At 40.7% G+C, this 23,246-nt stretch overlaps 1 protein-coding gene across 3 annotated transcripts in view; it reads right to left on the bottom strand.

Moving 5' to 3' along the window:
• Positions 1 to 23,246, bottom strand: part of pax7a (paired box 7a) — a 42,622-nt gene that overhangs the window by 17,633 nt on the left and 1,743 nt on the right. The window contains exons 3-5 of one of the 3 annotated variants that reach the window (XM_076110954.1): positions 22,559 to 22,703; positions 22,054 to 22,182; positions 3,692 to 3,891 (exon numbers count right to left, since the gene is read on the bottom strand). In XM_076110954.1, the coding sequence (XP_075967069.1) occupies positions 3,692 to 3,891; positions 22,054 to 22,182; positions 22,559 to 22,703 (474 nt within the window). The remainder of the gene's footprint in view (positions 1 to 3,691; positions 3,892 to 22,053; positions 22,183 to 22,558; positions 22,704 to 23,246) is intronic. The other 2 variants (XM_076110955.1, XM_076110956.1) reach the window with 2 other exon arrangements.

Here is a 23,246-nt window from a genome sequence, read left to right as displayed (position 1 = left end):
AAATCCTATTTATTCCTTTATGAAACATAAACCCATACTGGCGGGAATACAGTTGCCTGTTGGGTTTGGTTGTCACCACTCAGCTCCATTGTAATTTTCTCTCTTGCCGCTGGTACTCTACTGGTATTATAACAATCAAGAAACTGTGTAGTACCTCCTGATACCTCCCGATGGGATTATCTTCACACTAGCTGTGTTGAAAACTTGAGTTGGAATTTGCCTATACTGGTCTTTCACATAAAGCTATGAAGACCAGTGCACAGTCTTCATATCGGTCTTTTCCCTCTGCTCATTCCATTGCATCAACAGGCCAGCACAAGCCATAGATAAAGAGAGAAACTTTTTTTACCAAATTGATTTGCATGCTTCGTAAAACGCAATGCTTATACCTTATTAGATTCCACTAAGTATAATAGCTACATGCAGAATGTTTATTGGTAATGAAAGAGGATCTATGTGACAGATTCGGTAAAGCGAGCCGGAGGCGGCATGCTGAGATGATGAGCCTCAGCCGAGTCTCAGGAGTCACTCTCTTAAAAACTTCAGTCTAAATAGAGAAGAATGTAATTTGCTTCATCTGAGAGCGCTGATTTACGGCGGCCTGCAGCCTATTGCCTGCTCCCCCCCCCCCCCTCCCCCCTCAGTGATACCCTCACCTGGTCCACCCTGCAGAGGAAACAGACACAAATGATGCCCTCTTCTCTAATAGCTCACCTCATGGAATGAGCTTTGCCGCCATGCTCCGGTTAAAACTGAGGGGTTATCAGATGGAAAGTGGCAGCTCACACTGCATCAGCGGAGCACATACTGAAGGTGGACTTGGCAGTATCCCCTCTCACTGAGACAGCCTGGAACTAATTGCTGAGAGATACGGATCATATCCCACAATTTGTCCGTTGGGGTGATAAAACCATTGGGCTCATGGTGGTGAAGGAGCGCTGGTAGCTCTGCTGAAAGGGGCAGCGGGGCTGATAAAGATGGATGGTGAAAGGGTCTTAAAATGGCAGGCGAGGGCAGACACGAGGGAGTTAGCTCTGTTTATGAGTTTAGGTTGTGAGTCAGCGCTAAGCCAAACACTCATCACTTCCAGAAGAATCTAGCAGGTTAATTTGGAACACAGCTTTGGGCTGTGGCGTTTTAGTGCCAGTGCAGCCGTGTTTGACTCACAAGTACAGTTTACCTCCGAATCCAACCTGAAAAAAATGACTCTGCACATTATCACCATGTTTAATGACAAATGGGTAACAGTGAACCATGACCGTGGACACTGATTCAAGTTGAAATATGAGACTGTGGGAGCACTGACACCCCCTGCCTATTCTTTCTCTCTCAGCCCCAAACACCAGTTTGTCTGCGAACAACATCTGGAAGATGCGTCACTGCAGCTGTGCTGCAGAAGCTTTGCTCTCAGGCCAAAGGGTCTCCTCTCTCCTGCCCTATGATGGGCCTTTTGGGTACCTGTGTAAAAGCCCAGCTGGTGGACATTTTCAGAACGCTGTGATGCAAACAACACCTACATGCACACACACACACACACACACACACACACACACACACACACACACACACACACACACACACACACCGTATATTTCACATTTAAACTAATAAAGTAATAAACTTATTATCTAATTCTCCATGAAACATTTTAGCTGTTAGTGTTTGTCTTTGAAAATCTGTAAAAAAAACTTAAAGAATAGTTATTCCTTTGAGATATATTTGGGAAAATGCTAAGAGAAAACTATATAGGCATTATTTATTTTGACTAACCTTCTCATAAAATGAAGTTTGAGTTGACCTTTTGAGAGACGTTCAAAGCCTTCAAAAATTAGATTATGAGGAAAACAGCATTAAGAAATTATAGCCCTGACTCAAATTCCTTAGGTTTTCACATGACATCATTTAAGTCTATTATCTAACAGCAAACACACAGCAGTCACTCTGTCTTCTTTCTTTCTCTCACTTTCATGTTTTGATATTTTAGGTAGGCTCCAGAAATACACAGCTAATACAAGAATGGATTTTGTTTTTGAAACCTGAGGTGTTACTGTCCTCCATGCTGACTTTGAATGACACGAGATTGATGCATTTGTACATGGCTTTTACTGTGAGCTTTAAAAATGATGAATTAATGTAATAAATCAAAGGATTGTTGGTATTTTCTAGATACATATTATCAGAATATACAGTATTAGAGTCAATTTTTTAAATGGAAATTATTGATGCTTTCACTTCTTCAACCTCTTGTCCACATATACTCTAACACTCCAAAATAAAAACTAATATATCGCCATATAACAGCCATGAGATAAATTTCTCCTCCCTTGAGTGAGGCATTAAACACTCAGACATTTTGGACATCCTTGCGTGTTGAGGTTTTTAAGACGGACAAAGACATGTGTGGAATTAGTTACCCCAACTGCATGTTTGTAGTGGGATGAACAGTCAGCATGCGGTGAGGAGTTTGGGGGGTTCAGAGGGAGTGTGAACGACTGTGGTAAGAGGAGAGGGTAGCCCAGACCTTTTTTTTTTACTGGCGGCTGATTGATTAATGTTGTTGTCGGGGCATTGGGTCCCTGGAGAGGATGAGGAACCCTCTGTGATATGTGGAGGGTTTTACAAGCAGCGGCGAGCTTGAAAGTGATGGGATGAGATCCTGGCCAAAGGCCGAAATGAGAAATCCATCAGGAATGCATTCCCTTTCTCTCCTCTCCTCTTTTTTTCTCCCTCTCTCCGTCTTTGGAAGAACAGCTGCTGCTATAACTCTACTGTACATATCTTCCTTCAACATGCAACTGCAGAGCACTCAGGCTGTCAGACAGGTTCCTGTATCTGAGGTGTGAAGATTGGGAGTATTTATCTGAAACATCTTGAACATGAAGGCTAATGATAAGTAGCAAACTCCCTTACAAGTACAGCACTATACGATAAGAACTTCTTCCTGACAAATGAGTAATCCAGTGCTGAAAGAAGGGCAATATTCTTACGTTTTCAGAACATAAGACATTATGCTTTTGGCCGTACGTTTAGGGAAATTATGGTATTTGCTGTTCAGGCAGCACAGATCTTTGTGAGGCCCACACAAGGTGAAACATAATGTGAGCTACTTTTTCTTCAGGAGTCTCTGAGTGACTACAGCACATTGATGTTGGCAGGTGGAGCTTTTAAAGTAAGCATGTGTTTAAAGCACTGGATCACCCAAAATATGAAAAAAACACATTTCCTCAATTACCTTTAGGCATGCAGAGATCTTCGGTTTTATTTGCCCAGGTTTTGAGATTTCCGTCTCTGAAATTTCGGTCTCCGCCCAATGATACAATGATGATGAATCAAATTTCGTCTAAGGTAAGTTGTTAGCAGTCTAACGTCTTTGTTATTTAGGATGATCAATTACACAGCATGGTTTTCAATGGGATTTTCTATCAAAGAAATAGTCCCCATAAAAAGGGTTTACAGTTTGTTCTTTGGTTATCCAGAGTAAAAAGGACATTTATAATGTTGCGGTAAATATCTTGACAGGCAAATTCATGCATTTGCATTGGTTGAAAGCAGAAATGTCAGAGACAAATTAAACTCAACCCTTCTGCATCGGTACAACCATATGTATGTATATATTTAAATAATTTGGGTGAAACGAAATGCAGGCAAACTGCAGCACAATGCTCGGTCTCACTGGTTCTGTCACTGGTACCTGTACTCTGGCCTCTGTGAGTTTTGTCCTCTGGGCCAGCTCCTCTCTGGTGTAGATATCTGGGTAATGTGTCCTTTCAAAAGCCTTCTCCAGCTCCTCCAGCTGCTCAGCGGTGAAGGTGGTGCGACTGCGTCTCTGCTTCCTCTTCAGGGGCAAGTCGGGCTCTGAATCTACATCCGAACCTTCGTCTGTGCGGTTACCTGAGTTGAAAAGAAAAAGACAGAGGACCATCTGTGTGATCATGTAATGAAATCAAGTAAAGGAGTGTTTTGTGTTAATCAACTGAGGGGTTGTTTGTAGAAAATAGCATCAAATCTGAGCTGCAACTGATCAAGAAAGGACTCTAACAGCATTATCTGCATTTTGGAGCCTCTTTTGTTGCTCCAGAGAGCGAGACTGGCAACACAGAGGACTCAAGTGACAGCAACTCCTCTCTGAATATACAACTGGGAGAATATTATCTTAATCTGTGGATATTTATTTAATATAGAAGAGGCCCTGATACACAATCCCGCCTCTGTGAGGGGCCCCAGAGGCTGTGAAGGCAGAGGGCTGAGGGGGAGCGGGGGTGTCGGTGGGTAGAGGGGTTAATCTGCACAGGCCACCTTGCTGCTCCTCACCCTGCTTTTCTCTCTCATTGGCCCAGGGCACCCTGCTCATACACAGCTCAGCCAAAGTGTATAAAATAGAACACAATATCACACCAAAACCATTCAGTCCCATGTGTTTCCATCTGCTGTCATTAAATGAATTAGAACATATTTTACATTACTTTTTAGGCATTCAACTAAGCTGAATTTTTGCTCGAGGAATATAGATACAGCACAAAGCTGTACAATCCAGGCCGACAGGGAAATTTTTGACAGCAAATACGCATTACCATTGCACATTACCATTATAACTGAATTTAGAAAATTGCATCATTTTCACCTCCTCTGCATGTCTATTCAAACTACATGGCCCTTTTCATTTCATGTCATAAAATTCATATTTTCATAATTTCCTCATTGAGACGTTGACAAGGCGGCGTGATGTGCCAGTGTTGCTCCAGGCCTAGTTGGATTGCATCATGCACAGTCCAGAAAGTGTGGGAGAGGGAAAATAAAGGAAGATATTGAAGAAGAGGGTGTATGAAGAGATTTCTGCTTTTGACAGAAGCCCTTCACTATTCAACTCGAATGAAAACTATAATGCTCACCTGAATGTCTTGCCCGACTGAGTCCCTACCACCTAACTCATTGTTTTACAGCTTCGATCTCTGTTTATAGCTCACTCCATTCAAATCTTTCAACATAAGTGGACAAAAGAATACTCAAACCTAGCCTCCAAATAACAACTGTGAGAACAAAAGAGCAACAGAGCTGGCGGAGTCTCAAGGCCAGCTCCAGAGTTTAATTAAACAAGGAATTATGGGATTATATGGAGACTATCATTACAGGCCACTCTATGAGTCGTCTACGAACATTTTTGTCCCCCTGAGCTCATGCTCAATGATTCTCTGCGGATTACATGTGGCTGCAGGACATGAGGCCGCATTCATTAAATCAATTCTTCAGTCTTATCCTTTTTAATAAAGATTGATTCTTGAAGCACAGGCTCACTCCGCTGCAGAACACCCTTGAACATACAAAGTTGAATATGTACATACACCACATATCCCTTTGTTGGTTTTCATGAGGATGCGTATTCCATTTGCCCGGTAACTTGGCATGACGACACTTGAGACCAGCCCAGCAGTCTGCAGATCACTTTCCAAAGTCACCTCTGTGTCCTACGGGAAGACGTGGGGGCCAGAGTAGACACATACTCAAGGGGCTCTGAGGAAGACACGAAAGTCCTCTCCTCCTCGAATTATTTCCTCCCCTTTGTTTGAGGCGCTTTCACAGACTTCATTTTGCAAGTAAACTGCTGCGGCAATCTGTGTCACATTTAGCATGCTATCAGGCTAATGACTGATAAACCTCAGCAGACAATAGGTTGTACTGCTGCTCTCCATTAAGCCCTATGAGCCAACACATCTGCTCTTGTACATGATCCAGAAGCACAAGGTCAACAGCCCTGTTGGTAATGAGCAAGAGAAAATGGAAAATGGCACACGCTGCACGGGGCCAACTGGGATTGGGGTTGGATGTAAAACTCATCTATATGCCGACTACGTTAAGACACATGGCTGCTTTCCATGTTGGTGTAAGAAAGAGCCTGACACTGATTTCTAGTTTACAATCAGTGGTGTTACTGTAGTCCGACCAAAGCGAAGATGACTTACAAACTGGCTTGTATACATGTCCGAATAAAGAGAGAAAACAACCATTTTTTTTCACCAACAAAAGCACTTTAAAATCTTAATTTCATGTCTCTTTTTCTCCTCACAGATGTGCCAATGTTAACAATCACAGACAAAATAGGACTCAGGGAACAAAATCCCTGCAGGGCTGTCGAGGTCAATTCCTTAATGGTCTGCTCGGCACAAAAAGGTACATTCTGATTAGACCTTCCTATAATACGACGGTGGTAATTCCATTCACAGGTTCATGGGATATTGATAAACCACTCATGCCTTGTCTCATTACTTATCATCCAATTAGAATCTAATTATGTGCCATCCAGTGGGCATGATTACCGCCGTGTACTCTCCTCCAGGGGCCCTCTGAGATGTTTCCCTAATATTGATTTAAAACTGTGCCTATTATAAATAGGAATTAATCAGGTTTACACATTGCTTTCGCTAGGTAAGTGCTTGATTAAGATTTGAAATAACACTGGGTATGGTTTGAGTAAAAGCTACCTTAGCTTAAATTGTAATGAATGTCATGACATGTGGTAGCGGTGGTTTCAATACAGGAAATTGTTTAAAAGATTAAATTGAAGACGATCAATCCCTGAACTATAATAGGACTGTTTTGCATGTAATTGACAAAACATTAAAAAGGTGTTGTTAGCCACATGCAGCATTAAAGGCATGTTGTGATCGAGGCAATATTGTACCGGAAAACAAATAATGGATGCACAATGGATGACAACTAACAATCAATGTACTTGCAGTGAGATTCTCAATTCAAAATTCAGAGCAGAGGAATTGCTTCCAACGGCTCTCAACATGGCGACAGCTGAGTCGGCGGCTATCAGCTAACAGTGCTAACAGTGTAAATAGAGCCAACAGTGCTGGAGGAGCTAACGGTGTTTATCTGAGGGGGGACCGGAGGATGGGTGCTACGCTTCCGTGACGGTTGACGCCATTATCAGCGGTAACTGCCGTATATGTGCAGTGCAGAGTGGTGGCCATTAGCTAGCCAGTGGGGCACAACAGAGAGACTCACATGCACTAAAAGGCACCCGGCAAAGCACAAAACACACACAAAGAGGGAGAGTGATTTCATTCACTGCATGGCAAATAGTTGAGTGCTGCTATATTAATGCTCTGAATTTCGAACTGAGAACCTTTAACTGTTTCAATTAATGTGTTTGATTCCACACTAGAAATAATCGCTAAAGACAACCACCACATTGTTTCGCCCTGGTGTGACTTTGCTCTAATAATGCTTTAATTCTGACCAGACCTTTGGAAGGACTTGTGGTGCTAGTTAATAGTTTTAAAGTTACTATGAGGTTTAAAGCCTGCTCTCTCCCCTGATGCTCCTCTGCTGACCCCACAGACAGACTCCTTAGACTACCGGCAGATGGGATCCTCATCATCACCCTGTTTCCTCAAAACCCCTCCCCTCCTCTTATCGACCCCCTCCCCACCTCCTTCTCTTCTTCTCCCTCCAACCCCTCGGACTCCTTCAGCCCTCCACCTTTACCCCCCGCAGCGCTGAGGTAATGCTGATTAAACACACAGCTGTCCTTTCAATAGCGGCAATTAGCCAAGTGATCTGTAAGGTTACAGATTTATGATACATAACAAGAGCAATAAACGTCATGTCTACCAGGTTGTTGAACAATGTTGACGAAACAGTTGCATCTGATTCCTAGAGAAAGATAAACCTATATGGCCTTGAGTAAATGTGCATCATGAAGCATTACGATCAGTGGGAGCAAAAATCTATGAAGTGATTTTATAAAATTGTGTCAGTATGAATTACACCAAGAAAAAAAGGTAAATAAGCTTTATTCTGAAAATGAGTATATCTACAGGCTACTTCGACTCAGATGTGTAGGCCTTTTAATAACGGGAAAAACAGCAAAGTCCACCATGAAAACAAACAAAATTCCAAAATTTAAACACAGCAACAACACTGACGTACTTTTTGCAAATGTAGACGATGAAATAAAAATAAATGACTCCCTCTATATGCAACTAAAAGGTAGTAATAATCAAATATCGTAAGTTTCTCTATTAGAAACATGTTGGAGAACATGTCTTTGAAAGGAGTCCGGTGTTTTTATCCCTCATCTCTGACTCACCTGTGAGCAGTATTAGCCTAAAGTTAAGTAGTGCTCATCCTAGTCAGACTGTCTCTGATATCATAACCCATGGCCTCAATATCAGCCATACCTTTGCAAACTATCCAAGACAGAGGGACAAAAACAGACAGGGCTTTGGCAGTGCAGCATTAGCTCATAATGGCTCATTTTGAAAAGCATATTAGTTCCAGCATAATTACAATCAGGCCTCACGCTCTGTGTTTTGCAGGCATTCACAGGACCAGCCTCTGAGCACCGAGTCACACCAGTTGACTGTGACTGACAGCAGATTTCGTATAAAATGGTGTTTTTCCTCCCTCTTTTTTTCCCACAGGACAAAAATAACACCGCGTCTTTTCTCCCTATTTATGTTGACTTGTTTATTTTGTGCCTACCTTTTGTCGTAGTTGATACTGCAATTGTACTTTTTGTCAGTCAGAGGGGGTGAATATCAAAAGGCCTAATTATGCAAACAGGCCTGTGATAAGAGGCATCTGCCTGAGATGGGATCTGCTATCTCTGACATGCATCTGTCTCTGTGCTGTCTTTGCTGCTCCAGGCCTGCATATAAACAGCCCTGCCTGTCCCCAGGACTGCATGCGATTCAACCACCAACACTGGAGTGGAGGGATGTTTCGGGGGCGGGGGGGATCACGCAGCAACATCAAATAACTAACAACTTCCCAATTTGCATTTTTCCGAGAATGGTGCGGCATCTCCGCTTAATGCACTTCCCTGTTCATCCCAAAGGGCTTGCCAAGTTAAAGGAGGCATGTGATTCAAGGCATTTACCGAAGGATGTATCTGAGATAGGAACCTTATGTGAATACAAGATAGACGACAGCGATAACCAGAATGGTTTAAAGACAAATTCTCTATGAATAATCTTCTCCTGTAGTTATCTCCTTGCGAGTGCGAAAACAAAACTCTAAAAACAAAAACAAAACTCTAAAAGCGAGCGTAGCCTCTGCATAATCAGAATTTATTCATATATTAGATTAAAATATTCCGAACAACATACCGAACTGCATACGTTGCAAAATCACGTTAACTGTTTACTTGGTAACATGCCAAAATGCACCATCAATTTCCTCTGGTTGTCAGTGACCTTCTCTGGGCCGTAATTTGACATTTAGCTGAAATTGAATCTGGATGAGATGTGTAACTTTACATGAGGATATTAAAAATCCACCGTCTATCGGAAATAAAATCATTCTCAGCTCACCTTTATGGACAGATGTCATTGGATTCAGCTTTGTCTCACGCCTATCATGTCAATTACCAGTTCATAGCTGGTGGCCGAGGGCCAAGGGCACCCAAAATCTATTTCAAGTGTTAAGACAGGACAAGTGAGAAAGGAAAGCAGAGGTGAACAAGAGCTCTAAAGTTTAGTGCAACTTCAAGTCTGTAGCTACAAGAAGACGTTTTAAACAGACTAAAAAGCTACCTGATGAAAATAGAGACGGCCGCCTTGTTTTTGCCACCAAATGCACAACCTCTCATTGCCAGTGTCAGTTTTAGACTCTTTTACGGCAACATTCCTGAGGAATTCCTCTGTCTCTCGGACAAAATCTCATTCTTTAGAAAAGGAATAGGGCGCCGTTGAAAAAGAGGAGAAAAAGGCAAGGGAGGAAGAAAGATGGGAGGCTCTATAATCTTTGGCTCTCACAACAAACAATTAGCCCCCTTTTCTCTGTTTGAGGTGGGGAGAAAGTGGGAGAGAGGAGGGAGGGTGGGGGAGACGCAAGAGAAAGCAGAGGAGACAGAGAGGGAGAAGCAGCGAGAGCGATGCTCTTTTATGGCTCTTGTCATATGGATGAAGGCGCGGCGCGTCCATGAGAGCGCACGCTCACCTCCAACAACAGGGTGTCCACTGGGCCTCCCGGCCTTTTCAGCCCAGAGAGACAAGCTCCTCGGGGGGCCATTAGAGCATGAATAGGGGCCTGACAGCCCTGTGCAGCTCCGCAGGGCATCCATAAACGCTGACATATTGACTCCCCATGCCTCTGCGCTGCCTGAGTGTGAAAGCGTGAAGGGCTTGGAGAGTGGGATTTTTTATTTTATTAATATACTACAGACTAAAACTAGGATACTAAACAATATAATTACTTGTTTTTAACTCTAAGACATACTTTAAGGCAAATACTGTTGCTTCTATAGTGCTGTTTAGGTTATTTTTTATTTCTAATACATAAATTATTGTTTTGAAAGACTTGCACACAAAAAAATGCACTTCTAACGTTGCAAATATGTTCATTTTCATCATTCACATAATGCAAAATCCCACATTTTTCAATTTACTTGCTAACTTATCATATCATTTCATACTGTGACATAACAAAGCAGAACTAGAAAGGATCTAACAGAGCCACACGACCCACAAAGACTCCAGAGGACACCACACATGAACCTTGTTAGGAAGACTGTGCCACCTCTCACTTCCCTCTCACTAAGACTGAGCTTTGCACCAGGTTTCCTCTTCTGTCAAGCAGAATGTCACCGCTTGAGCAAGAGTCTTCGCTAATTGAGGTCACAGCGAAAGTAATGAAATTAACAGAGAGCACAAGAAAGTAAAAAAGGAGCCCATGGGGGTCTCTGCCAAATGGCACTGGAGCCAGAGCCTCGGTCCCCCAGCAAAAAGCTCTAAAAACCTACGCAGGAAATCAAACAGTAACGTCTCAGGGCTATGAGCCGAGGTCTCCTGCAGGAACAAATCATTTTCTCAACAAAGCCAAAGACAGATTACTGGGCACAGTATAGGAATGCACAGCGGACATTTTTATGTGCCCAAGGGAAGTTTCCTAATTTTCTGGACAAGGCTGGGTAGCAAATATTGTGGAAAAGTTTGTGCGACACCAAGGACACGAGTAGGGAAAAAAAGAGTTGTGCAGAATGATGGAAACTTTAATAAAAAAGCGACACTTTACTTGATTGTTTTTAGCACTATTATGGCTATTACTATTTACAGATTAATACGTCTGAATATTAATTTATTCCTGTGCAAAATAAAAACAGCATAGCAGGTTTTGAAACCTCAGAAAAAATGGCTTCATAACCTTTTATACGAGCTGAAATTATTTAACATATCTTGAAAAATACTATTTCACTCCACAGTGGACTGACATTCAGTGAATTACAAGTGAACAAAGTGTTTCCTTTATATTAATTTAATGAATATTTCCTCTAAAGAGCTTTTTTTCCTGGGCACAGTGAAGCATTACAGTGCTTGGCATTAATTTCTGAGATCCCTCCATATTGAGGGGTTGTAATGTGGCACAGTAGCAAAGCTTTTCATACTGAGACTACATGTTCCCCAAGGAGAGAATGACTGACGATGCAGAAATAAGCCCATTAGTTGAAAATAGCGGACAACATTTGAAGTTGTTATTTTGTCGGCCAGGACAGGAGCTCCACCCCACTGTTTGGACAACCCCTTACACATTTAACTTGGTGGGAAAAAACACATTTCTGATTTGCAACACTTAGGGAACATGTTTATTGTCTTTGTGGTTGTGAAAAAAAACCATGCACAATTAAAACAAATGAATATTTCAGTGGTGAAGCTGATCAAGAGCATAAAATGTGAAATGTTCTGGCCCTAAGTAGCATAGGCTAATGGCGATTTTTAAACTAGCAGACCATGGTCAATGTTTCTCATTCATCACTGAGGGAGCGCACGGGCGCACTGTGCTAAACGTAATTACTGTTGCACATTATGTGGACTATTCCTGTATTGTAATAAAATTAGCCAGAAATGCCTTTTGTCTTTTCTAATGCAGCTCCATGGTAACCAGTGGATGGTCATAATGCAACACACTGTCCCCGATCTGTGCCAGCTGTCAGAGTTTGACAACCTTAGGTGGCAAGGCGAATTGGAGGAAACTACATTTCTTTCAATAAATGATGTGGCTCTGACCTGCTCATCCATTGCACAATTTAACATGGACATAATAAAGCTTGAGATGTACTGTATACTCATTTGTGTGATCCTTCAGCTTTATTGTTTGGCAGAGTAACAATGGTTTAATCGCCAAGACAAAGATCTATTCCTGCCAAAGGTCCCGCTTATTATTACCATGTTCATCTTAACATTTTTACTAAGATTACCCCAGACAGGCAGGAAATTCAATTACACTATGTAGTTTATTCTATATTATTCAAGCTGAAGAGAAAAATCTTAAGAGCGGGATTTAACATAAAATTTGAATGCTACATTTAACCAAAATAGATTTGTGTAATGAAAGGACTGCAACACCACATTTTTAGTGTTTAATAACGATCGATCATCATAATTTTAAAACTACAAAAGGGAAACAAAACTATCTTAAATGTGAATTGTATTGTAGGATATTTTGGGAAAAATTACAGTTCAAAAATCTCTCACAGGGTTTAAAAAGCATGCTATCAAACTTAACACAGAATAAAGACTGTTAAATCCAATTGAGTCAAATACAAGATGGTACAGATTTATCAGCAGAGAGATTATATTTGGATGAAACCAAAGAGGCAACTGCACATCAATACTTGTCTTCTCACCGATATGGCCTACATAAATATACTGACGAATTACTGGTGGATCTTTCACAAATTAACAGGCCTTTGTCATTGTTTGGCATTATCTGACAGCCGGCAACAACATTTTGTTGTTTGGTAGATAACTTATTAGACAAAATGAGGATGATTTATGGAATTACATGGTTAATTAGATACTGCTTGAAGCTGAAATTACTCTGTAAACTGTCTGTCCCCTTCGGCAATTCACCTAGTCGAGACAAAAACAACATTGCATTTAAAAGTCTGATCAGTCTACGTTTGGGGCTTCTTCTCTGCCATGAATGCTCAAAATCATTTTATTGCTCGTTGACATTGTTATTGCTGCTTTCTGACAACATGCGCCATTGTCTGTAGAGGTCATGAGGTCAGTTAATTACGTTTGTTTATTGCAGCAAAATGATGGCAGCTCGTCTAATGATGCGAGTAGAACAACTGCACCGGGAGGTTTGTTTTAGTGGATGTTACTTGAACTGAGCTGGTTGTTTTTTTTTCTTCTGGCAGAAGGAAAGACGCTAAGACCACATCTCAAAGCAATTAAGTGAGATTTCTGTCCGATATTATAGGTTTTTCCATTAAAACCTTTGAAAATAATCTCCCCTGCGGAGAACACTTGTCTCTCCTCGTGGCATGGCTGGGAATCAGCAGTGAGAGATAAATAAATGGCCTTTAAAAAAACATTGGCCCTCTTGTCAAGACACATATCCACTCGAGAGAAGCGACAGTCCACATGTCAACTCGTTCTCTTCCCATTTCCTCTGGTCCCTTTGCTAAGACACTCCTGTCTAATGAAGTAGAGGGACTGCAATCCCACAGGGCTAAGCAGAGCACTGTCAGCCCTGAGTGTTGTTTTCCCTCCGGGCAGCCCAGTCATCGTCCACTGTCGAAGGTAATACTCACCAATCAGGATTCATTACAACACCAAATCTATGAATGAACTGCCCACTGCAAGCGAAATCCGCAACTAACACACAACTGCCCGGGAGAAGAAATAGGCCTCCCAGGGACCCCCCCTGCAGACTAAATTGGATTGCCAATACGGCCCACAGACGTTTGAGAAGTCGAGAAAAACAATGGAGCAGAAAATAAATACTCCAAAGCCACAATGATGACTCCACTTGGTAAACTAACACAGTATTGATCGTCTTCTTTTTTTTTTGTTTTTTTTGTTTGTTTAGAAAAGCCTCATCCCTGCTAATAGCTGTCTGAGAGTGTAATCTCTCCCTTGTCCTCCCCCTCCTCTCCTCGCCCTCCACATTCCCTATTATGTGGCTCCTTTCAGCGCCGCCTCAAATAGTTTAGGTTCAGTGTCGCACTGGGGTACGGGGCATGGGACTGGGGACCAATTGTTTGCTAATGTTGACACCTGCCAGAGCAGGCTTGGTCTATTTGGGGCCCGCCAAGCTGCAAACTGGATGCTCCCCCTCTTTAGCGAGATTAAGTGTGGGTTGCTGGGGTCACAAATCACTGGACTCCCTCTGATGTTGTGAGGCACAGAGCCAGAGACTGAGAGGACTAAAAGAGAAAGCTGGAGAGGGAGGGACAGAGGAGGGAAGAGGGATAAAGAGTGACAGTCTATTGTTTACTGAAAAGGAGGGGAATAATGTATCTCCTTGAGTGCGCGTAACCAGCGCGCCCCATTCAAAAAAAACATATCAACAGTGAATCCACGTCGCCAAAGCACACAACCGTTTTCTTTGCCTTGCTTTCTGTTTCCTTACGGGCGAATAAATGATCAGGAATAGTTGAAAGTGTTTTGTTTGAAATTCAGCACAGCAACAGGGAAGACCAATTGTCACAGTCTGCTCTTGGTATCAACATAACAGCTCAGCGTGATTTCCACACCCAAAATATAATGTTAGTAGTAGGAGAAAATAGGATGCAAGGTATTAAAACATCTGCTTTTATGATGATTCACAGACTTTCTTTGGCTTGCGTTTCACCAAATACGACGCTGATAAAAACGACCTCGGTTCTTCAAGAGTAAATAAACACGAGGACATACTCTGTTTCTATATACTATAATTTCCTCAGAGAAAAGTCTAAGAAAGTGCTTGTTTACCCAAACATAATACACATATCTTCTTTTAACTTTTTTAAGCACACATAAAGTGTAAAGCCCAAGGGAGAACCAGCGTGGCCATTGACAGACAGTGCCCAGCTCCTCCTCCTCCCCCTTCCTTTGCAGATGTACATTAATGCAAAAAGAAGCAGAGATCTGAGCTGCAGCAGAAGCACCCTCTCTCCATTTAAAACTGCTGCTGTCCAGCCGGATCGTGTCAGTTTGAAGGCCCCTATTCAAAAGTATTCATGCATCTGCCTTTGAGGCACAATAGCAGCTAGTTTATAAACTGTCTGCCCAGGCACCCAAAAGCTTTAGTTCCTATTGTTTTCAGCCCCTTAATAAACTTTTTGGAGGAGTTCATCAACTTGCCTGAATAGCCTATGCAGCAAGTCTCAAGACAGAAAATAACAGAAGGGCCTTTTCTCCTCCCTCTTCTAGTGGCTGTTCATCCAACAATGGTGAGAGTAGGCTGTCAGACATCACAGGACTTTTTTTGTATCAATACAAGAAAAAAAGGTTTCAATAAAAAGAGAACGCGGCCTCTTAAAATGGGAATCTAAGACAATTCTATTTTCGCATTTGCACAGGAGGAGTATCTAAGTCAGGCAGTTAAAGTCAAAACGTTGTTCCCGAAATTTAAACATAAATATCGAGGAGAAATTGTAAATTAAATATATTTAGATTTGGATTTCAAATGCCCGCGTTTTAATTTCTTTATCAAGATTCTGTTGAAGGTGAAAAAAGAGAGCAAATGAATGATATTATTTTTCTCTTCTGTGTCTATAAATTCAAAGATTGCCTGACACCTGTTTGACAGGCAGAAATGATGGGATGCAATAAAATGTAATTTTGGGTGTAAGCCATTAATCCACTGTTATACCTTTAAACTCGGTGGAAAGAAAATTAGCCAAACTTAAAAGTCTTTAATAGATGTCTGCTATAATTAATTTCATACCTAATTAAAGCAGGCTACAGTCCATGCAGGCTGGCCTGTTTAGCCTGCTGGATGGCCATAATTGAAGTAATAGCGGAAAAGAAGGCCTGCTTAGAAAATAAGACCCCGCAGCGGTCCAATTCAACAACATCACCGTCCAACCACGCTGCTCAACCCCCCTCCACCTCCACCATCTGACCCAAAAAGGCCTTATTGGCTGCCCCGGACCAACCACCTACTGTTTCCCACCGATGCACTCGGTGCGTTTTAACACCCTAATTAGATGTGACAAGTTCAACGAGCTGGTTTCAGAGGAGGAAAAGCCGGCCAGGTTATGATTTCCGAGTCAGACTCACAGGGGAATCTGTGGACAGCTGATTCCTGTCAGCCTCATTCATCTTCTTCCAGCCAATTAAACATCACTGCTAACAAAGCGGTGGCAATTTGGGGAATACATTTAACGCCTCAAGTGGAAATGTAAATGTTTTAGGCGATGTCAGTAGGCTGGTAACACTAACATGATAATAATAACAATAAAATGGTAACATAAAAAAGTAATAATAATGATCATAATAACAACAATAAACTACTTAACACTGACACAATATTTACATTGTAATTGAGTCTGTATGCGTGTAAAGTGTAAAATATCTGATGTTAGAGTAGTTGATATTTGTCACATATAATAGGGCAATATATAAAATAATAGGGTAATATATAAAATGATAGGGTGATATATAAAACAATAGGGTCAAATATAGAATAATAGGATCATGTGTGAAATAATTGGTTAATATAGAAAATAATGGGGTAATATATAGACAACTTTTCCCACAATATCAACTGTCAACAATAAAATACTTCCCAAAATGTATGTATTTTATGTTTATGTATAATAAAATGTTTCAACATAATCTCCCCTTATATTACCACAAAATGAATTTACCTCTAGAAACACTATCAATTCAGAATAAACTTATGACTTATTTTTTTAATGACATTATCCATTTAAGATCCCCCATATTTCTAAGATGACTTATCCCAAGAACAAATCATATATATGGCAAAATTGAAGACACAATTATGCTACCTAAAAGTACAAGGTTGTGTTACTAATACCTCCACCTGTTGACATGAATGTGTGATGCACGTGAGGAGGCTGTGTGTGCCTCTGTGTGTGTGTGTGTGTGTGTGTGTGTGTGTGTGTGTCAGTGAGAAGGAGTGAGAGAGGGAAAGGGTGAGAGAGAGAGAGAGAGAGAGAGAGAGAGAGAGAGAGAGAGAGAGAGAGAGAGAGAGAGAGAGAGAGAGAGCGAGAGGGTAAAACTCAGGCAAAGAAAAAAAAGACAAGATATTTTGGACTACAGCCCTGCAGGCAGGATCCCGGAGCCCCGTAGTGAAAATTGGCGGAATAAAACACAGACAGAAATGAGAGTCGCGCCCTACTGTTGTGACAGGATACCTGGAGGGCAACGCTTCCCCTTTAATTTGTCTCGTATGGTTTGAGACCCCCAACCAGACATTCAATCCTCAGTGTTCGTAAGCCTACTGAGTTTAATTCTCGGTGGTGAAATTATATGCTATAATTAAATATTGTATCATTAAAAAATGCTCATTGGCATAGAGGCATCTTATCAACTTGGTCTTCCTCGGCTTCGTCCTTGTTATCACATTAATAGTACAACATCTAAAATGGGCCTATCAGCATTTGTAGGGGGAAATTGCAGGCTAAACAAAGGGCACCTATGGGTTTACAGCTTATATTCTGATATTTTAGAGCAGGAAATGTTAACCTTGAAATGCTACTATCTGCGCTTAACAATGTGTGATCATAACCCCATAAATGAGGGGAGAAATTGAATCCTTTTAAGTTATTAAGCAGGAAAGGATTATAAACTCCTCTTTATAAATGAGCTAGAAATCCCCATGTCTTCCTCTGTACACTTTTAAATTTCCCACAAGAAGCTGGAGAGGAAAGATTGCCCCTTTTCAAGAGCCCCACAAGAGATGGAAAAACCATTTTTGTGCCCAGATAGGGAGTCGTCCCACATGGTAAGCGCCACTTTAATTAATAGACAGCCTTGAGAGGTATCACTGTCAGCCTGGATAATGGTGGCAGAGCCTGTGTTTGTGCTTCCATGAATATTTCTGATGTGATCAAAGTCAAATGCCAGCACAGAATGAATTTAAGCTTACTCCATTTTTTTTAATTTAGCCTAATGCAGCTGACACTTAAAGCTCCTGACACTGAAACGTCTCTGCAGTGTGGTGGTAGGCCTACAAGCTTAAACTGCACTCTTTCAAATTGATGCATTACTCATTACTCATAAGCAATGGGTTTCGTGTTATTATGTTGCACGCTTTGCTCATGTTACCTTGCTGGAACCAATAGCCTAATTTGTTACACTGGTAGTATAGCTCTTCACCACAAAATATAGTGATATGTCATTAACAACAAATTATACCACCGTTTGTTAAAGAAAAAAAGAAATATGCTGAATAAAAAAATGTCACCATTTCCTTCTCGTGGAATTGTTGTTGATATTTTTGTGTTAAACCTTCTCAAGCCTTAATGGATGGAGAAAAAAACTATGATTTTAGCCCAGTTTGTTACACTAATATCTCATGACTGAGATACTGCAGTTAGCTCACAACCAAATAACTTCAAATCAAAATAGCTAATGTGCCCACTACTTATCCAATTTTGTTATTATTTCAAGTATTATTGAGCAGCATATGGTCCAAGAGACATGTCATCCTGTCACTGTTTATTACAATCACAAGAGAAAGACTACAAATAGCCTAACTGTCATCCATGCCAACTAAACATCACCTGAACCACACGGAACACAAACAGAAACTTCTCTTTTGAATGCAGAGATGCTACCACAGCCAAAGGCAGACATCTTGAGAAATAAAATATTTAGGCAATTTGTCTCTGTAAACAAATGTGTTTTGCAGAGAACAAACAGCACTTCGATTATTAATATTAATATTATTAATATTATTATTATCATCATCAGTAATGTCGCGTCTTTCCACTGCTGCCCCCTCTATAAGAAGAAATGTAGGCCTACCGATGTAAATTCCAGTGAAATATGGCTTGAGTGGCTGCGGGGACAGGGGAGGTTAATCCGAGTTTAATGCAGTGAAGCACAGCGCAGGGTCTGGGCTATGATGGGTATGTTATCTCTGCCCAACATTTGGGTCTCCCTCAATTTCCACCCAGCCAAATAGCTGCGAGAAAGTGCAGATGGAGTCACTCTCAATGCCTGAGGAAAAAACGTTATTAATAGCTAAATAACTTCCCCATACTTTCACTGAATCTCTCTCACACACTGTTCCAGATGGATTTGTTTGAAGTGGTCTCTCGCTTCATTCCCCTGTCCTTCTCATTCAGCACGGCTTTAGACCCGAAATATAGCTACATTATATTACCATACACTTAGAGACAGCGTGTGCGTGCGCGAACGTGTGTGTGCGTGTGTTAGTGCGTGCGTGGTGGTGACGTGGAGAGCGTGGAGGCGGCAGCTTTCGACACTTTTTAATCACTATTTGCGTGTTTATCGTTAATAACAGCAAGACATATTAATATTGTGTTTCTTTGTTTTGTTCTGTAATTAGTTGCAGTTACCTGCGGAGGACAAACCGATTTTTTTTTTTGCGTAATTGCTTGACGTATGACGTAAATTAACTATTTATCCTACAGGTACAGAAAGAGAAATGGATTTTTTTGTTAAATGTACGTCGAGATTTACGCTTCAGATGCATTCCACTACAAATTACATTTCGTAACCTCCTTTTAGCCAGCCCTAACCTGGATCTCTGGTCTGTCTGACTTCCTCCCACCTCTCTGCTGCTCTGTCACTTTCCTTCCCTGATGCTCGGAAATAATCCCACCTGACATGTGTTTAATTAGATTGAGGACCCCAGGTAATCCTGCGATTTGCTGAAGTGTCCATCGCCTGTCTGCGCCTCATCTGACGGTCAGGTTGGTTGCGTTAGTGTGGCAGATGGACGCCGGACAGCTGATTCACCTTTTTTTCTGATCGGTGTGGCGCTAAACAAAAGGATGTCCAAGTTTGCACAGATGTAGCGCAACCTTTCCACAATATCTGGCGCGTGATTTAATTTTGGCACCGAATCATTTAAAAGTTGTAGCCCACATGACAATTAACGTGAGCACTAACTTATCTCGGCACAAAAGGAACGGTGAGTGGACCGAGATCTCCGCTCGGTGATGACAAACGATCAACAATTATCATAACAAAAAGGGCCAATATAGTGTGATAAAATCGAACTATTTTCGGAGCATATCCGGTGAGCTTTGGTTGGTTTAACTTCCGCTACATGTTTCTGAGGAATAACAGCTGACTCCAAGCAACAAAATAACATTTACAATATTGTAAAATGCTTAGCAGTTTGAATACACGCTGAATAAATCTAGATTAGAGCTGGGATAAATCCGTGATGTAACCCCTGAGAAAATCAAATACACATGCCTAATAAACAAATAGATAAATAAATAAAGTCTTAAAATCTGGATAAGTAAACGAAAAAAAAAAATCTCATGAATTTTGTGCCCTGGGCGAGCCACTGTGAGCTCCGCTCAGAGATGAAAGTGAAAAGAAATAAAAGGCTCTGTTTAATCTGCTTTAAAACCCCTCTCCACATAAGGGCTGTGCTTCAAACTCGGAGAGTGAGGGGCTGATTGGGGATAAATACATTTCTTACCATGCCTGCGAGCTATTACACCCGGCACGAACACAGCCACCTATTCAGCAACCATCGTTTCCAGTGCTTACTCTAATAAGTATTAACATTATTAAATGCCATCCGGATGCCGGTAGTCTAAACTGCTTTACGCAGAGGATGCGTCTCTTTTTATAGCAACGTAATTGAGTTCCAATTTAAAACACAAGAAGCACTAAGAAAAAAAATAGACGCAGGGACATTATGTGGATATTTTTGCACCAACAGTAGACAGGCAATAATAATGCAATGATAAAGTAGTTAACACTTCACAAGTCAAACTATCACATCGCTCAGAAAACATGTGCTCGTTGTTACGCGACAGAGTTGTGCGTAACGAGCAGACTCTCCAACATTTATTTGGTAATTTATAGCCAAAAGGTTTTACAAACCATCTATATGGACACTTGAAACATTTGCAACAAAATTGTGATATTCTTCTGGTAACATTAATGCGTGGTGTGACAGAGAAAAGAGACCGTTTTCACGCTATCAACTGATTCTTCTCCAAACGGCCATTATATAGAATTACAAAACTATCTACCAGCGGGGCGTACTGAATAATTCATCTCCTTTTATGTCTCTCCTTGCCCTTTGTCCAAAGTTTTCTCTATTTTTTACCCGATTTTTGAATGAGAATGGACGGGTCCATACTCTCCTTTTCGCTGCCCTGCTTTCCAGGATTTGCTTTTGTACCTCGGACTCTTCACTTTAGAAACGCGTCAATGGAGGGGAGGTTTTGGTCGTGAAGTTCATCTTCAAGTTTGAAAATGTTTTGGCAGTGTCTTTCTGAGGGAAAACTAGGCTTTTGTGGACTCTTATCTAAACCCCATTCAGCCAACCTTTATATCGTTTGGAAGCTGTGCATTTTTCACTCCATAACAATAAAACAAACAGTGAAACACTGAACATAATGTGACAATAAAATATGACAATAAAATATGACGTTCATCTTTGAAAATGTCAAACAACTCTACTCTTATTTAAAAACTTAGAATACGAAAAATGTCACATTATCTAATTTAAATTATAATTCCTTCCAATGTCCCCCGGGTGTTATTTCTCACCTGTAATAATATATTTAATCTTTAAAAATATATAAAACATGCTACAAATACATTGTATGCCACAGGAGATACCAATACATTTAAGGTTAATATAAACTTGTAAATATTAATGTAAATACATATTATACACTGGCAGCAAATACTTGCGTCAACGCTTTATTTTCCCCTCCTCGCAGCATTACTAATAAAGCAAATAATAATATGAACAAGTGGTGAAATGTCAGTGAACTGACATCGATTGTGATTGGGTCAACTGTCAGCTGTCATTTAGAGGTCGTTAAATGACTGAATGAATGAGGAGGAATTCGCTACACAAATTAATTTCCAGTAGTTAAATACCTTCTGCCAAGACTCTCATAAATAATTGAGTGAATGAACAACTGCTGGCTCGGAGTTAAAAGCAGGAATAAATTCTGCGTTTAGCTGCAGCTCGGATGTGGGGCAATTTCCCAAGAGGACGTAAAGTGGGAAGTCTAGTTAGAACATTTGCTCCCTGCTTACAAGGCTGCAATTTACCCTAAATAATAATAATAATAATAACAATAATTTGTTATTTCAGACATATACAAAAGGGCCATATAATTTAACTTACATTTATCACCGAGGATGCCATCGATGCTATGCTTTGTTTTCTTTTCTCCATCTTCATCCTTCTTATCACAGTCATCCTCGTCATCTTTTTTGCCAAATCGGGCCCTCAATACGCGGCTGATGGAGCTCACTAATGGCAACAAAAAAGTAAATTAGCTCTAAAACCCATAAAAGAACCATTGTAATCCTATCATACATTTTTTTTAGGTTACCATACAAAAAAAAGCACAGAAAAAAAGTTTTACATGAAGAAGCTGCGTCGAAAAAAAGGTCTATATTAATAAAGGAAAAATTACACTATAAATACAATAATGAAAATTATCTGTTGAGCACCAAAGGCAAAGGGTGATTTTTTTTCTGGGTCACGTAGCTGTATGTGTGCTTCCTGCTACACTGAAACATGTTATTATCAGTAACTGGGGCTTAAAACATGTTGGATTCAAAGTGATGTTCAGAAGTGATGCTGCAGTGCTCGCTCGTAATAAGAAAAAAAAAGTGCAGCTTACCAGATGAAGCCTCACCTGAAGGAACTGTGCTTCTGTCGCACACCCCGTCCTTCAGCAGCTTATCCCGGATCTCCCAGCTGAACATACCGGGGTTTTCTCTCTTGTACTCCTCGATACGCTTCTCCACGTCAGGAGTTGCCACCTGCTTTAGGTTTGAAATTATGTAAAGGGAGGAAATGGGCAAACAAAGGAAGACATTTCAGTTTTAATTGAGAGGCATTTTTAAAGATAAAGAAAACTGTGATCCTAAAATTTAGGCTGCTGAAAATAAAAGACAAAACTATAAAATATGTATCTTTTATTTAGTGGCAATATTATGAGACCAAATAATAATAGGCCAACCATTAAGACACTATAAACGAAATAAAAAAAATACTGTAATGGAAATAATATTACCATTATTTAGTATTGAATAAATACAATATTGTATAATCAAGCAATACTGAGCACCTTAGACAACAATTATTATCATGGGAATTGGCTCCTCGGTGTTTTTAATTTTCAGTTTTTTTTAATTCATTAAAATATTTAGCAAGAAACAAAATATCAGCTACAAAGTTTGTTATGACCAGTACTGAATAAATGATGTTACAGGTGGGCTGACATGTAAAAGTAGTTTGATTATTATCATTAATATTCAGCCAAAAAAAATCCCAAAAGAGGAGATCTACTCTTTTTTTGTCGTGTT

The sequence above is a fragment of the Anarhichas minor genome, unplaced genomic scaffold (assembly GCF_050575085.1).
Source record: "Anarhichas minor isolate MPS153535 unplaced genomic scaffold, ASM5057508v1 ptg000043l, whole genome shotgun sequence".
Classification (NCBI taxonomy): domain Eukaryota; kingdom Metazoa; phylum Chordata; class Actinopteri; order Perciformes; family Anarhichadidae; genus Anarhichas; species Anarhichas minor.
This window is presented reverse-complemented; position numbering and strand designations above follow the sequence as displayed.